This window comes from Ambystoma mexicanum, chromosome 5p, assembly GCF_040938575.1.
Source record: "Ambystoma mexicanum isolate Mex_15411 chromosome 5p, UKY_AmexF1_1, whole genome shotgun sequence".
NCBI classification, from domain to species: Eukaryota; Metazoa; Chordata; class Amphibia; order Caudata; family Ambystomatidae; genus Ambystoma; species Ambystoma mexicanum.
This window is the reverse complement of record NC_090930.1, coordinates 669198692-669213231: the sequence shown is the minus strand read 5'-3', so window position 1 is coordinate 669213231 and position 14540 is coordinate 669198692. Positions and strand designations below refer to the sequence as shown.

At 46.1% G+C, this 14540-nt stretch overlaps 1 protein-coding gene across 2 annotated transcripts in view; it reads left to right on the top strand.

Annotated features, from left to right (window-relative positions):
- PRPS1 (phosphoribosyl pyrophosphate synthetase 1) overlaps window positions 1-14540 on the top strand; it is a 167368-nt gene that overhangs the window by 55901 nt on the left and 96927 nt on the right. For both annotated transcript variants that reach the window (XM_069613046.1, XM_069613045.1), the window contains exon 3: window positions 6364-6462. In XM_069613046.1, coding sequence (XP_069469147.1) covers window positions 6364-6462 — 99 coding nt within the window. The remainder of the gene's footprint in view (window positions 1-6363; window positions 6463-14540) is intronic.

The following is a 14540-nucleotide window of genomic DNA, read 5'->3' as shown; positions in this document are numbered from 1 at the left end:
CAGGGGAATGCCTTCAATCACGTTTGGACACAGCTGACCATATCAGTAGGTCCATGCCGTCTAGCACAGTGCCATGCAGATTTGCGTGGCTAAGAAAGTCAGGTTTTGCACCGGATGTGCAATCCAGACTTCTTAATATGCCATTTGACGGCTCGAGGTTGTTTGGCATCAAGGCGGATGACAGTTTGGAGAAGCTGCAGACCTCCAAAGTGGCGGCAAAATCACTGACGCTATACGACAACCTCAACAACGCCCCTACACAGGCTCATCTTCCTGGAGGGGTCGTCCCTTTCGATTTTATTCCTCATTTGGAAAAGGAAGGGGACAGGCCAGTAAGAGCAGGCAAAAGAAATTTCCTTGGGGGCGAGGAAAAGGTGCTAGATCTGCCCCAGCAGCGGCATCTGTGCTTTCAGCCGCTGCTGCAGCTGCCGCAAAACCACTCTGAGGTTTTGACCCACAAGACCCCAGTGGGAGGCAGGATCTCGCAGCATCTAGAAGAATGGCGGCATTACTTCAGATGCTTGGGCACTGGAAACAGTATCCCAAGGTTACTGCCTTCCTTTTCAAAAGAAACCTCAATCACCCACCTGGGTACAACTCTGACAATCAGCGGTCGTTGGTCTCCATCGGATTCCAAACTACACATCAACCTATTGGAGCTGAGGGAAATCAGACTGGCGCTGAAGGCCTTCCTGCCCTCTGTACGGGGAAAGAATGTCCTGATAATGACAGACAACACGGTGGCCATGTAGTACCTCAACATGAGGAGTAGGGTCACTACCACTGTGCAGAGAAGCAATGCAGCTCTGGTTCTGGGCAATACAAGAAGGGATCTCTGTCGGCAGTTCATCTAGCCGGAGAGCAACACACAGCGGCGGACGCTCTGAGCAGGCAGAGCACAGTGGGAAATGCTCAGGAAGTCCTACAAGAGATCTTCGCCCTTTGGGGAACCCAGCAAGTGGATCTGCGACCAGTGTCAACAGGAAATGCGAACTGTACTGCTCAAGGGGATTTCCCCAGAGCGGAACTCTAGGGGACGCGTTCGTAGTGGGATGGGAGTTTCCACTTCTGTATGAGTTTCCTCCAGTCCTGGTGATCCCTCAGGTAATCAGGAGATTGAGAAAGTTCAGGAAAACCATGATCCTAATTGCCCCGTTTTGGGCCGGGAGAACGTGGTACCCAGACCTTCTTGACATGTCCATCTACCCTCCAATATGTCTTCCAAGAAGAGAGGATCTTCTCTCGCAAGAGGAAGGTCACGTTCTGCATCCAGATGTCAACACATTCAACCTTCACGCATGGCTTCTGAGAGGTTGAGATATAAGGATTGGGACCTTCCGGATGACGTCATGGAGATCTTGTTTTTGGCCAGAAGGTCTGCAACAAAATCTCTGTCGTTGGAACAAGTTCAGTAACTGGTGCAGAGATAAAGAATGTGGACCCGTTTCAGTGTAATATTCCCACAATATTATCTTTTCTATTACCCTTGGCTAATCTGGGGCTCCAGGTTGGCACGATAAAAGGTTACTTAGCAGCACTATCCATTTTTAAGCGCTCTATAGAAGAAGAATCTTACTTTAAGATACCTTTTTTAATAAGTCAATTCTTAAAAGGTCTGAATGCGTTTCCTCCAATACCTTTTTGAGTTCCTGTGTGGGACTCAAACTTGGTACTAAAGGTCCTCGCATGCATTCCATTTGAGCATTTGCATTCTTGTCTGTTGATGCTCCTTACTTTTAAAACAATACTTCTTGTGGCTATTACATCAGCCCGCAGGGTAAGTGAGTTGCAGGCACTTTCTAGTGGGCCTCCTCACACCATCTTTTAAGATAAAGTGGTCTTTAGAGTAAAACCCTCTTTTTTGCCAAATATCGTCCTGATTTTAACCTGTCACAAGAAATAACACTGCCTACATTCTACCATCCTCCTCACCGAAGTAAGGAAGAGGAACGACTTCATAGGTTAGATCCCAGAAGAGCTTTTAGCTTCTATATTTTAAGATTGACAAAACTACATCAGTGTGACCTACATTTTGTGGGATACACTGGCCGTAAATTGGGATTAGCCATGACCAAGCAAACCTTATCTAGATGGATCATTTTGGCTATAACTGAATGTTACAGATTATCCTCCAGATGGGCTGAGGGCACATTCAACCAGGGGCATTGCAACTTCAACAGCACTTCAGAGGTGTCCCTGTGCAAGATATTTGCGCAGCAGCCACATGGTCATCCATGCATACTTTTGTAAAACATTATGCTCTAAATTCGACTTCTTCACAAGGAGGTCTGTTCGCTAAATCAGTACTTCATTCTGTACGTGACTAAAATGTATGTACTCCCACCTCCAATGTAAAACTGCTTTGGGAGTCTAAAGTTACTTACAAACTGTAAGGTTCTTTCGATTGGATGTTCCTCCCATGTATTCCTCATCGACCCTCTCAGCCTACCCCACTGTACAGTTTGTGGTTTACACTCTAAAATCTTTTAAGGCTTGGATCAAAAGAGGCACACCATTAACTACAATCCAGTGGCTAAAATATATGAAAAAACAGAACTGAGGCCAACGGGCGCGTTCGAGGCATTTATACAGCGGATAACGTTGACGCTCGACGGAGGCCGCAGAAGGACATCGACGCCGCAGCCTCAAGTGGAGCGCCCTCTGCTGGAGAGGGAACATTTCCGAAGCAGCAAAGCTGAAGGTAAGGATATATCTAAGATGAGGAATACATGGGAGGAACATGTAAAGACTGGAGGGGAGTGTCTGGATTTCTCTCTATATGGTAGAGGAGAGGCACAGAGGACCCCAGCCAAGATTTTCTATGCGGTAGCTATGGTCGAGCAATCGAGGCCTAGCTTCTCAGGAGGTGATGCAGGCTGGTTCTTAAGTACAGTGTAGTCCCCAAGTCCCCACAAAGGAATGTCCACACACTGTATTACTGAAAACAGTCTTTATATAATTAATATTCAAAGGTATGTACACTATCACAATAACGCACTTTGTACTCGAAATCGACAATGGTAAATGTATACAATTCTAAAGTGGTACCACCAATATTATCAGATCTCATTAAAAGTGCATCAACTATACTGTTAGAATGTCACACAGATCAATAACAAGGAAACCAGCGATAGAGATAGGAAGGAAAGCAAGATGGTTGACACAATTGGCAGAATACTGGCCCCTACCCCTGGACACAGTTCTGTGTGCAGATTAGCCCCCCCCCTCTGTACCCCCCCACCTGAGCAACCTGTAAAATGAAGATATAGCACAATCCCAGTCCATATATTGATCAATAGTCTTATTCTCTCCTATAATGTTTTTACCATGTACCTGGTGCAGTAGAGTTCTTGGAAGAAGTGTCGACCGATCCTTCTTGAGTGACCCCCTTTCAAACAGGAGTCGCGGATCGTCGAGAGGCATTGAAGAAGGTGAACTTGGCGTCAATGAGAAGTTCGAGGGTGCCGAGACCACGGCGTCGATCCAGGCGGTGCTCGTCGGTGACGTCCTGCGAGGATGAGGTGTGCGGGGCACCTCGGCGATTGATTGTTCAGGACCGCAAAGAGTTTCTGAAGAACTGTGGCCCAGCAAGGGCGTTGAGTTGTCAAAGTCTTTGTGGCCTTCAGGTGGCGGGAAACCGGGCGGATTCTCCTCGGCACGTCGGCGGCCTTGACTCTCTTCGGCAGGATAAAGCGGTCGTCTGTGCGGACAAGGGAGTCCTTCGATTCAAATGTTCTAAGGCAAAGGAGCGGGCGCTCCGGTCGTCGGCGTCACGGCATCAAGCGGTTCCCCCTTCTGGGGCAACACGACTTCGACGGGCCTCCAGCCGTTATACAAACCTGCGAACCCTGGTCGACGGCAATGGACTTCGACAGCGGCGAAGTCCTGGTGTTTCACTTCGTTCTCCTCAGCGGTCCCCGTCTCCGGTCGGCAGCCTTTCGAGGGTCTGACTACCAGGGAGCTTCGGCGAAGGTTAGCAGTGCTCGATGGTCCCTCCGAGCACGGGAAGAGGGCGCCTTACCAGGTCCCCTCTCGGATCAGTCTTCGAGTTCGGCAGCTTTCAGATTGGGTCGAAGCAAAAGCAACAGAGTCTTCTTCTTCCAGCTGGGCGTCGAGGATCAGCAGTTCCAGTTACTCTTCAAGTGTAGACACAGCTTCTGAACAATTTCCAATGGTGAGAGGTCCCCAGATATACTATCCTGTCTCTCATCCACACTGCTGGGTCACTATCGGCAGCCAATCATACAGAAGGGCATTCATGCAGTCAGCCAATCAGGCACACAGTGCATTCAGACCATCCGCCTCCCTCTCAGACACTCACAACAAGGAATGTGGATTGGGACAAGTACCCAGCCATTCAACACTACACACTGCATTCAGGCCAGTTTCGGGCAGGGCTGTCTCAGTCTTCGTCTCTCATACCAGTAACCAGACAGCCACAACAAGAGGTGCATATTGGTCACACACTCCATTCACCCAGGTCCCACCCACAGGGTGTACCCACAACATACAGTCACTGGGAAGGCTTCAGCCAGTCTGGACGGGACTTCACAACACCACCATATATGGAACTTCCACCCAACAGTCAGTCAGGGGGAAGAGGCAGAGTCGGGGCTTCCCAGGACTTTAGGAAAACAAGGTAATGGGCAATAGAAAGCAAGAGGCCACAGGGGCCATCTTGTTTTCTATCGGGAATCAACCGATTCCAATGGCAGGGCCTGGGTATCCCAAAATGGAGGATACTCGGAGCACCCGTCAATTCAGCATGGAGCTGCCACCAGCCCATACCCTGCTCTGTGGGCCACCCACAGCTGCCCAAAAACATACACTAGGGGCACAGGGTTGTACACCCACCCATGGGTGCCATAAGGGTATCCCATGGGTCCGTACACCAAACCGAAAACAGGAAGAGCTGCACTGCCAGGAGTCCCACATGGACTCCTGGGCAGAAAACAATACAGAACACAAATGAAAAAGGACTACAGGACAAGGACAGGGAAGCCCTTTCCCTCCAATGCATTTCCAGCATCACACATCCAATGGAAAGAACGTTACAGTTGGTAAGTAACTTCTTCTTTTCACTGATCAACAGTGGCCTTCGGTTTCTTTTCTAAGGAAGGCATTGCTAAATTCAAAATACAAGTGGTGAAGTGATTATTAAAATTAAAGCTGTTACTTCACCCACCAGGCTTTCCTGTTTTGATCCATGCCACAGCCCCAACTGTCCTAGCTATGTGTACTATCCTGTCATGACTCTACACACTTTCTTGAAATAGCTGACTAGATCTACCTGCTGGTCCAACATTATCAATTTGTTGAACAATATCGTATGAGAGGGTGTCTCTCTGCCATTTTTCTCCCATGGATTGTCAGTTGGGAGGCCTCTATAAAATGCCCAGGAGAACACTCTAAATGCATATTCCTTACGCTATTAGCCAAGTGTTGCATTCTAGTAATATCAATTGGATCTGGTGTGCTCTTCCTCATCCTTGCTCTGAATTGTCCTGCTGTAAAGAATGTGAGGAGTCCAGAGAACATCAATGTCCCAATATATCTACTAAGCGTTTCACATATATTTTGATACTTCATCTCTGAATCTGATACTGCCGACGAGGGTTTCCAGCTTATCCTCTCAGAATGTATGCTTGTTTTAGTATGATCTATTTGGGTTGTGACAGCATTGTAACTTTGGTTTTCTGAGTGCTTGATATGTTATTCTTATGTTCTGACCAAGTATGTTCTTGTTGGTTTGCATATATGCTTTTCACTGTGATCGATAAAGATGTTAAAACAAAGAAAATACCCTTGACTCAGCCAAATTACGAACCAGAATATCTTCACATACTGGGAGTGGAACTTCTCTTAATTGGAAAATGAAAATGCATTCTGATAGGTTCAGAAAAAGAAATTGATTGTTTTTCACATACTTCAGAATTACAGAAAAACAAAGTCCTCCCTAGACTGGGTGATTCAGGCAAGTACTGGCTCTAAGTACATCATCCAGTTTCTGTAGAAAGATGCAGGGTGTTGCCTCTGAATCGGATAACTATCAATCCAGATTCCGAACCAAACTATTAAATGGTGTTGATGATATATAGCCTGAGTGTCTTAACTATCATCAGACTTGAAAATGCAGACGTGATTCTTTTCATTGGTCTCGATTGTTGCAATATGGTTCCGTTATATTAGGTTTTTTTTTTTACGTTAAAGTGCACTTAAATCTGAAGAGATGACTGCCTCTCCTTTTTTAGTCCTTCTGACAAGTGCTGGTTGGGGAATGTAACACGTGACTGAGTTTAAGTGGGCTTCTATTTGAACAAAATTGTAGTGGTCGTTTTTCAGTTTAAATTTGTTTGTTTGTAGAGTCGTGCTCCAATCTCTGCTAAGCTGGTGGCTAATATGCTGTCTGTGGCTGGAGCAGATCACATCATCACAATGGACCTCCACGCCTCCCAAATCCAGGTAAATGAGTAACTGAATGTGCTTGAAGTAAATTGAGTGTCCTCCCTGAATATTTGTTGAAAATGTATTGTGTTGTCAACCGAGCCAATGTGCAAAATACTTTTCTTGATGTCATAATTGCATTAAATTTGTATTAGAAGTAACTATTACAGATTAGCTACCTTATATCATGGGGAAATTGTATACCTGGGAGTGCCAGACTTTCTAGCAAGACTAGAGTTCTGAATGCAGCAGCGTGCACCTCACGAGATCTCCCCTGCTCTGATCTCTGTGCCTGGCTCCTCATAGATGGGAGAATTGCTTTTAAATGACTTTGCATTATAATTAAAGCAATATAGGGAATAGGCATATTTCTACAGGGTGCAAAAAAAGTCACTCGCCAAGCAATTAAACGCAGAGGATCAGGAGGAGGACACAGACACTGTATAGACATTTTTACTATACCGTTTATTTAACAGAAAATAAATGACATCTCTGCCTGTAACTATGGGTTGTTCATTGCGTATTTGCTAACTGTTATGGCAAAATTCAATTGTTTGTGTTCTGCAGTCTCATTTTATTGGATGCCTACTACTTGCTTTTTTCCTCTTTTTTTGGGGGTTTTTAATTTAATTTGGTGGTCAGAGGGACTTCTGCCAAACCTACATCCCTTTTTTGTTTCTATACTTAAGGTATATGATTTTGGGTTGCTCATTAGATGCCCAGCACCCCATTTCTGCCCTAGGGTGATTTTAGCACCCTAGATTGGTTTTAGAGGGTAGGCTGGTGGCAGCTAATATTTAGTTTTGGCTTCACCAGGGTAGAAGTTGATTTACCGCATTAGTAGCCCAATGTGCCTTTATAGGAGCCATTGGGGTACTAATGGGTCTTTAAATCCTACTCTTCCATTTTGTTAAGGGGGGTTCCATTGTTCAGGGAAACCGCGAGACCGCCCTTAAAATTGCTATTTTTGCTATATGGGCTCTTTGTGAGCTCAAGATGGTAGCATCCAAGCTGGGTTGGGTTCCTTAGCCAGCCATTACACTTGCTGTGGGGGTGGTCTGAGTTTTTATAGGCCTACCTGATTGGCTGGCTGCCACATTGGTGGGCTGGCAGAAGGCAGCCCCGTGAGTGAAGAAATATATAAGGGAAACTTGTTCTCCAGCATTGGCTCATTCATGGTTTCACGTGCGCATGAATATTCCCTGTTGTCCGAATGGGAATCCTCAGTAATATTAAAGCAGTTTAGCTTTAAAGCCTTTAAACTGCTTGGCACCTCCATAGCCTATTGCTTCCACTTTGGTTCATGATGCACCAGTCAATAACAGTAGCCGTCCCTTGCTCCACCCCTGGAAGCCATCCTCAGAATTTTACCGCACATTTTCATGTTGGAGTCCTTTCACTCCCCAAAATAGTTTTCATTTTTGAGATACTTCAACTTTTTTTCTTCACCATCCATGCCGTTAGTGGGGTCCCGTTGCCAGTGAAGATCTGGACCATCATAGGATCTTCTCGTCACGAGAGCCCGCTTTCTCTAGTTTGAGGCCTTCTGCACGCAGCCATGGTGGACGCCAGCAAGAAGAGCCTATGCAGGGTCTGCTTGGTGTCGCCTCAACATTTTTGTAGACACTAAACATAAAAAATGCATATTATTGCCTGCACCCGGACAACGATGTGGACAACTGCTCCATTTGCCTGTCCTTCTCCTTGGATTGTCATCTCAGGTTGGTGGTACTTGCTTGATTACTGCCGCGAGAGCAGAGATCAACATGAACAGCGAAGGCTGCTTCATTTCACAAAATGGCAGCCTCCTTGGCATTTCCAGCAAAGTTCACATAGGAAATTTTTGTTAAAATCTTTTTTATATATATTTTTCATTATGGCCCATCTTTTTAAACAATAAAAATGTTGTGTGAACTACCCCTTAAGTGTGGCTAATCTCCCCACCCTTGAAGAGTTTCCGAGGAGGGCTACAGGGGGGTGGTACACCCATTGGAGGTGGTGAAGGAGGTGCTGAGAGAGAGGAAGGAGGGTTTGCAGGAGCAGGAAGGAAGTTGTGAGAGGCGGCAGGCGCCAGTTGAAAGAGGAGATTGGTCTGAGGACTCTGGGCCATGATAGTGCCATTGTGATGAGACCTTACTGATGTAACTCGAGGATGAGAAGCCAGCCAAGGGAAATTCCCATCTAGTGCCACCATCAATGGGTGAGGAAGAGGAAGGTGAGAGCGTGGAGATCAGATGCAGAGTCCATAGGTCTGGCGAGGGGACATCGAAGAGAATATCAGTGTCCACCTGTCTGGAAGTAGTGCTGACATAGGTGTCTGTGATGGGTACGCCGCCAGGCTTAAAAGAAAGGAGATTTTTAACTTTTTTTCTTCCAGACTTTGTTAGAGGGAGGATAGGTGACATGGAGAGCACCATAATGGAAGGTAGTGAGGGGAGTAAAGGAACAGGAGTAAATAATGCACAGCCACGAGAACTCAACAGGCGGCCTAGCACCCGGGGCTAATGGGTAGATTGCAAAGCACACCTAGATTTGACGTAGCCCAAAGAGCAGCAGTGCAGCATAAAAGGGTTAGGCACAAATAGGCAGCAGACAAGTAACCATGTCAAATGAGAGTAGGAAAATAGTTAGTAAGGCTACCAGCTCGAGATAGTTGGCCCTGACAGGAGATCCAGTGTGCTTACCGGTAAAGGGTGGTGGCATATTGTTAGTTCCTGAATGCAGGGATGTTTAGTTGGCAAGATCTGAGCAGAGAAGGCTGAGTGAATATCGGGCACAGTGGCATAGTGTGGCACCTTCCAGGGCCGGAGAGGAGCCTTTGTGTGGGTCTTGGTGCTGCGGGCCAGCACTTCTGCCTGCCGGCTCCTGATATGCTAGATGCACACAGAGAACGGCCAATCGGAGGGAATGCGACCCCCTTCCTATGGCAACGCTCTAAGGCATTCCTGTGCCGAGTAAGAGGGCGGCCATCATGCAGGGTGGCCAAATGATTAAAGGATGGTGAAGCCTGCACATGTTGTAGTGGAAAGGCAGCACAGGGTTGCAACACTATGTAAAAAAAATGAATTCACATATGCCAGCAAATTATGATCAGCTGCAGAGGGGCACCGCCACATAGTCGCCTCCGACAAAGAATTGTAGCAGCGGCTACCTCCTCTGACCCCTCCCTTGAAAGGGGCCCCTAGGGGTCCCTTACGTCTATGGAAACCAGGCAAGTCACCACACACGATAGATACGCCAGACACGAGTTTGTACTCCCAAAGCTAGGGTTTATTGCAAAGCAAATAGTCTCAGTTGGCCAACTCGGTCTCACACTCCGCGACGTGTATCTCTAGACCTCGAGGGACGCAAGAGCGTGAATTACGTACATCAGTTACATATATACAAAATACATATCATACAATCAGCTATGACTTGTTTAACACCCCCCTTTATTGGGTTTCTTTGAACTCTGTGTGATGATGGACACTTTCGACAATTATAACACCTTCAAATATCTATTCTAGTAACAATATGTGTGCGGAGGCGTCTTTAAGTTGTTGAACAGAACACAGCGCTTCTGTTCTAGGAAACAAGCTACATACGGGACGGGGGAAGAGTCACGTTCCAGACCGTGCTATTCATGTCCTGGGAGCCGACACGCTCTACAGGGCTCAGTAAAGGAGGGCCGTAAGAAGACCATAATTCGAGCCTTTAGCTGCTTTATTGTAACATATTCTACCATATAATGAGACTGGCTGGCAGCTGCAAAATGATTAAATGCCCTGCAGCTCTGCTTCAAGGCTACATTCGGGAGGGAGCTGGGCATTCCTTCCTGGCGCTGCCTACGTTGTGTTTCAACAAACTCTTGTTATCCTCGCGGCCCTGCGGCCTTGACCTTTCACGTGCAGACAATGTTTTACAGTCGAGCAGTGTAAGCAGAAAATGTGCTGCGAAGCAATAAAAACAGAAAGCAATGAGCAATGGTTAGAAAACAAAATGGCGATCCTTGTTGCATCCTTGTTACATCAAAATGGTCGTTCATTGGCAAACTCGGAAACCTATGTCTGTTATATCGTGCATTAGATGGTTGGCCCACGGCCACCAAAATACGTTTGCCGTCAAATATGAGAGGTATCCATTTTTGTAGACTGACAAACCCTCCTTTGGCCGTATGCCAAACGTCTCATCCATTCATTGTATCCTCCTCTAATGACGATTAGTCTGAAGTACTTATGTCTGAATTTTGTATGCTATTGTAAGCATCATCATCTTCATTAATCTCTATAGCCATCAATTCTTTTACTGTTTTCATCTCATTTATGTCTTGGTCAGCCCGACCATGAGTTTGTTTTCTTCTTGTCATCATATGCATACATCCCTTAGTACTTCGCTCAGTTACCTCAGTGCAAACTATCGGTAGGCAGTGTATGCAACAACAGCACGTTATGAATATTCCAAACACCACTACTAATATCGAAATCAACTTCCATCCCCAAGAACGCAGTATTCCCCAAAACCAGGACTCTATTCCCCCGCCTCCTTCTCCAGTAGGGAGTTCGGAGCTTAGGACATGCATTTTCTTTATCGCTTCAAAGATTGTAGGGGAATAGTCCTCTACAAATGCACAACACGCTGATCCCACTATTTTGCAAATTCCCCCACGATCAACCAGGATCACATCGAGAGCCATTCTATTTTGCAGCATCATTAACCTGATTCCTTTTTCTTCCAACGTCATGTTAAATAGTATATCTGTCGTTGTGTTTATGGTATTTTTTAGTATTCTGGACAGCTGCCTTACATGAGTTCACTATCTGGGACAAGAATGGAATGAATGATTTTGCTACGTCAGTCGCTATCAAAACACCTTTGCTACTCCTTTTGGCTCTAGATCTGGATAGTCTTGCCATGGATGCTGTTTCTAAGAGGAACACTCCTGGGAACAGTAGACCTAGGTAACCTGTACTTCCCCAGTTTCTGGACAACCAAGGATATGCTTGCCCTCCACATATAAAATAAACAGGATCTCCCACATATACTGGTTCTATTTCCCATTTTAATACCATTGTATTCATGCATCCAGTAAATGTTCCGACTGAATAGGAGCCTTTCTTTTTTTAAACAAAAAGGGACAGTTCTTGGGTTATAATTCACCGTGTAAGAAGGGGGAACTATATCTTTGTTCCCGTCTGTTCTTACACAAAACGTCATCACAGATGTTTTAACTGGTGGGGACAATCTATCTAGTCTATTTTGTCGTGTTATTTTCCGCGTACTTTTCCTCGTAGGCTCTGGGGTCATCACTTGTGCTTTATGGAATATGGAACAACCCACAGGCCTCATAATTATTTCCTCAAACTCATTCATGTTTGTCCTGTCTAATTGACCCGTACTACTTATTCCATTTTCCATAAAACATTGCACTTAAAGATGCACTACATGCAGAACTTAATGGTAATGGCTGTACATACCAACCTATTCCTTTCCCAGCATGCTGCGGTAAATGGGCACATAACCAGCAATTTGTTTTCTTTAGAATTGCATGTGTCATTCATAATTAATAGCAACGTATTGTTCCCAAACCCTTCCCTGTGTCTTTCTTCCATTGGGGACAGGGTATAAGTAATCACCTGAGCCGGGCTTTCAGCAGTGGATATATTAACTATTGGTATGAACATTCCCAATGGGTGTATCAATGCCACATACCATAATACTAGGGCTGTCGTTATTGGTGCTACCACAGTCGTAAAGCAAATAATTATTGTCAGTGCCAGCATACAATTCTTTTTACCATGCATTTTTCTTAATCTTACAGTCTTTACAATTAACTCATTCTCAGCAGCGGTGCAGGAGGAGGCTGAAACCGGTCCCGACATGTTTCTCATCGTCCTTCTTCTTCCTTATTGGAGTTTGTCGAGGATATCTCTCTTTGTTGCACTTGCTCTGATGTCACAAAGTTCAACGGAATTGTCACAGTTCAGTTCTGCCAGTCCTTTATAGCCTGGATTTGCTTATTTGTTTTTAGGCAAGATCACTTGTCCTTTCTCATACTGCTCAGAGGACTTTTGATCAGTTATCTATTGCCTTAGTACCATGTGCGCCCAGCTTGTCCGCTCTGGTTCAGGACACATGTACTTTTTATGATCGCACCGAGGAGCCGCGAGTCTTGAATTGTCCGACTTGCACAATTCTCATGCTTCTCTCCTCTACACCTCTAGTTCCTTCTCCGTCCATGAGCAGAACCAGAGGTTGACATAAACACCAAGGAACTGTGGATCACTTTGTCTTTCCAGGCCACAAATTGTATCGCCTCACTCCTGGTATTGTGTGATCCGTGAACAGTGCCGTTGCACTTCCAGATTCAGGCTCAAAGTCAGCTTGTGGCGCTACTGTAGGTGCTGGTGTGCGCCGCGCCAGTGATGCAGATTCGGTCTTTGGCGTGCTGGTGGGCGCCAAAGGGGTACAAGTTTAGTTTCTGACGGTATTTGCAATGCAGATCGTGTCGGCCAACAGTGATGTAGATTCTGCTGGGCAACGTTGGGGCACTCTTTGCCCTTCCCCCTTTTTGGCAATCGTCTCGGGCTTTGTTTCGAGTTTCACTTCTCATTTGGCCAGATTTGGTGGCAGCTTACTGGCAATAGTGTCTTTCGTTTCTAGGACCGCTGTCTCTTCCCGGTCGTCTGGGTCGGGCAAGTCTCAGTAAAGTTGAAATCTTTTTGGCATGGGTGGCATGGATCCACGACTTCCGTCCATCCACCCATATTGCCGTCTGCGTTGCCAAGAGTACTTGATGGGGGCCGCGCCACCTGGGTGCTAACGATGACTTTCTTTCAAAAATGTTAAGCAGCACCCAGTCTCCTGGCTCCAGCGCGTGCCCCGGACCGGTGGATCTCACTGGTAAAGCCTCCTGCACCTGCTGATGAATCCAACGCAATTTCTGCATTAAAAGGCCACAATAAGTACTAAGCACAGGATGTTCTACCTCTCTAAGTCGTTTTGGCTGAGGTGCGCACCAAACATTCGCCGGCCTCCCCATTACGATTTCGTACGGGGAGAGCCCAGTTTTAGCCCGTACAGACGTACACATGCATAATAGCGCTATTGGTAATGCATCCACCCAACTCAACTTGCTTCCTGTACATATCTTGCTTATTTGTGACTTGAGAATCCCGTTGTGCCTCTCCACAAGACCGGCCGAGCTCCGATGCCTTGAACTATGGAATCTCTTATCAATCTGAAGACCCGCACATATCTGTAACACCACTGCGCCCACAAAATGTGGGCCATTATCTGACCATAGGACACAGGGCAAGCCAAAACGGGAAAAATATTCTTTAAGCATTACTTTTGCCGTGCTCATTGCTGTGCAGTCTTTTAAGGGATATGCCCCCACCCACTTGCTGAATGCACAGATCACCACTAAGACATATTTCAAATTTTGGCATCTCTCCATCTCAATGAAATCAAAATGGATTACCTCCAAAAGGCATAGAGGGTGGGCCAAAACTGCCTACCGGAGTCACTGTTCCCTTTCCTACATTGTGTTGTAAACACGTGATACAGTTCTGCACCAACCTCTCTGCATTCTTCATGTTTACATCTGCCATACTGTGGATAGGTGCTGTATTATCTTTTTCGCACAGATTTGCGTAGGGCTGTGGGCCATTGTGACCATTGCAGTCACATACGAATTTGGCAACATCCAGTTTCTAGTCCCCTTGTCCACCCAACAACCGCCCAGATCTAACTCAGCAGAGCCCTCTGCCCACCCTTGTATTTCATCGGCCGTAGCTTTGGCCTGCATTTCTTTGCAGTGGCAACTCCATTTTCTATCATACAGGGTACTTCCTCAGTCTGAACCGTCATCATTTTGGTATTTAAATCAGTGGCAGTTTGTTTCGCAATTCTGTCTGCAAACGCGTTTCCCTCTCCTACTTTGCATGTTACCTTTTTGTGTGCCTCGCATTTCACTATTGCTAGGCGCTGTGGAAGCGTGAGTGCAGACAGCAATCGTACAATCAAAGGGCCATGTTGAATTCTGGCACCATGTGATGTCAAAAACCCTCTCTCAGCCCAGAGTCGACCAAAGTTATGAACCACCCCAAAAGCATACT